The 2689-nt window shown below is 47.2% G+C and overlaps 1 protein-coding gene across 1 annotated transcript in view; it reads left to right on the forward strand.

The window, feature by feature from the left end:
- Window positions 1–6: 6 nt before the first annotated feature.
- FXR2 (fragile X mental retardation, autosomal homolog 2) overlaps window positions 7–2689 on the forward strand; it is a 16034-nt gene continuing 13351 nt past the window's right edge. Inside the window, exon 1 of the mRNA XM_008573843.1 lies at window positions 7–231. Within this exon, the coding sequence (XP_008572065.1) occupies window positions 151–231 (81 nt within the window). The 5' untranslated portion in view covers window positions 7–150. The remainder of the gene's footprint in view (window positions 232–2689) is intronic.

Below are 2689 nucleotides of genomic sequence, written 5' to 3' on the forward strand. Positions count from 1 at the left end.
GGCAGGGCCACCGTGGGGCCGGCCCGGCTCCCGCCCCCCGCGGCTCCCCCTCCGGCTCCTCCTCCGGGGAGACGCCGGGGGCCCGGCCCGGCTCGCACTCAGACCGCTGCTGCAGCCGCCGCCGGGGGAGTCGGAGGCGGTGGCGGCGCCATGGGCGGACTGGCTTCTGGGGGAGATGTGGAGCCGGGACTGCCCGTCGAGGTGCGCGGCTCCAACGGGGCCTTCTACAAGGTGAGGCGGGGCGCCGACCGGGGACACCCGTGTTTAGGCCCCTCCCCCAGCCGGAGCGGGGAAGGCTGGGGCGGGATCGAGCTTCTGGAGCTGAGTCCTGACCCTTAGAACCTTAGATCCACGTCCCACCCGCAGCCCTCCCGAGGAGACCGCTCGGAGTTAACCTTCTTCCTCTTATTTTTGGCCTCTTCTCTTACACCTGCTTTTATCCCGTCTCAAAGAGAATAAGCATCAGGGCATTATTGTGGCTGGATCGGCGCTCCCCGTCCCCCCACGAGAGACCCCTTTACCCAGCTTCTAATTGACTTTCCCTGGTTTCTAGTGGAAGACATACCCTTCGACCTTAATCACGTCTTCCCCACAGTCCAAGTACATGGAGAATTCTCTTTCTTCTCCCTCATTACCCCCTTGGGAAGGCCCTCTGTCCTGTATTAGACTCTTTCATCGTCCTCAGAGAGGCCTCTGCCTACTGGCTCTGCAACACTCACTCCACTTTCGTCTTATATTCCTGTTCCCAACCCAAGGAGAAATGGTCAAAATCCATTTATGACATTTGGCATCTTTGACTTCAGGAACTCTGCGATATATCAGTTAAATTGCCTCCCTGCCGGTCATAAGGTGGCATCTTTTTACAAGCCACCACCGGTTTATGCCAAGGCCAGCTGGTCTGCCATTCTACCCAGGGATGGATTTGTGTTTGTTATCTCACTTTGACCTCAGATACATTTAGATCATTCACATAGTTTCTTCATCTTCAGGAGTGTAAGCTTCATATTCATGATCTCTAAAAGGGAATTCATGAGGATCCCTTCTGTTTATCTTCACAAGGATTTCTAGTTCTAGAAGACTTTAGCCAACTCCCAATTCGGAAAAGCCTTTTTTGGAAGGAAAAGGAAACTATTTTTCAAAGACCCTTGCTTATTTTAGCTCCTCCCTTGCCCAGGATTTGGTTCTTTAGAACTCCTTTGACTACTACCTTCTTTATCTGCCCTGAATCCACTTTCTAGGATTTTTTTTTCCTATTTGGATTAAGCCAGAGAGGGACCCTTTTTGCCTCCCAAGAATTTTTCTTGGTGTGACTGTTGCTGTTCTGATCTTCTTTTGGGCTTTATGCTTCGAATTGTCCCAGAGACTTTACTGATTTCCTGTCTCATTTTGTCAATTCACCCTGAGGAGCTGGAGAAGAGATATATTTTCATGGCATCACTTCTGAGATGAGCCCCATTTCTGTCAGTTCCCTTCAGTTCTTTTTCCCTACAATAGACCTCTCTACCTTCTCATGTCCTTGGAAATGACTTCTGCTGACTCTTTCCCTGTGAAGACATTTCTTACTGTAACTGGAAAGGGTCTTGTATTTGTCCTTGGAGTAGATGGTTTGGGCCCCCACTTCAGTTAACTATAGTCATTTTTTACCCACTCTAAATGCCTATCCATTTTTGCCTTACTTCTCTCACCAGATTTCCTATTATATCCAATACCTGTGGGTACCCGTGTCTATCTTATTCTCTCAATTCAATTCTTTGGCTTTTTATCCTCATATTTCTGTATTAATGTGTAATCCCCAGGAACCACCTTATTCTACGCCTAGCTTAAGGAAGCTCCCAGCTGATCTCTTTTGTCATTTTCTGCATACTTTCCTAACTCTTGGGACTTTTTCTATCCTTCCTCCATAGCATTTCTGTTTTCTTTGGCGAAAAGTGTCTAATTCCTTTCTGGTTTTGATAGAACACATTCGTCTCATATTCTTTCCCCCAACTTGCATTACCTTTGTTGAAATACCCTTCCTCATAAGCTCTGTTTCCCCCAGTATCTTGTCTTTCATGTGGGTCCTTCCCACCCCTAAATTCTGGGTTCCAAGAAAAGAGATTCTTAAATTGAGTCTGAGATCAAGATATGTTTGCTTTTGTTCTAGGAAGCATGGGAACTATGCACAGCTGGGAAAGATTGGTATCCAGTTCAAATTAACTATATGAGATGGCTGGGAAGGGATGTATTTCCTGTTCCACATATAAGTATACAACAGAAAGTCTTTCTCAATCTTTCCCTTTTCTCCTGTGGGCTGTGGCAATGATAGACTTGAGCAAATGGGGGACAGGATATTCTGGTTCAAATAGTAGTGTTTGTAGTTGAGCTGAAAGCCAGGTAATGTGGATTTTGTGTTTTGGCCACTCAGGCATTTTCTGCCCCATGCCTGAGTTAAAAACAACAAATCTGGGACTGGCCCGTGGCTCACTTGGGAGAGTGTGGTGCTGATAACACCAAGGCCACGGTTCGGATCCCTATATAGGAATGGCTGGTTAGCTCCCTTGGGAGAGTGGTGCTGACAACACCAAGTCAAGGGTTAAGATCCCCTTACTGGCCATCTCTAAAAAAAAAAAAAAAAAAAAAGGGACTTTTAGACTTTAGGTACATGTGACACTGCCTGGTCAGTACCTGTTCTCTCATTTTTTTCTTTGAA

The sequence above is a fragment of the Galeopterus variegatus genome, unplaced genomic scaffold (assembly GCF_000696425.1).
Source record: "Galeopterus variegatus unplaced genomic scaffold, G_variegatus-3.0.2 Scaffold970, whole genome shotgun sequence".
Taxonomy (NCBI): Eukaryota; Metazoa; Chordata; class Mammalia; order Dermoptera; family Cynocephalidae; genus Galeopterus; species Galeopterus variegatus.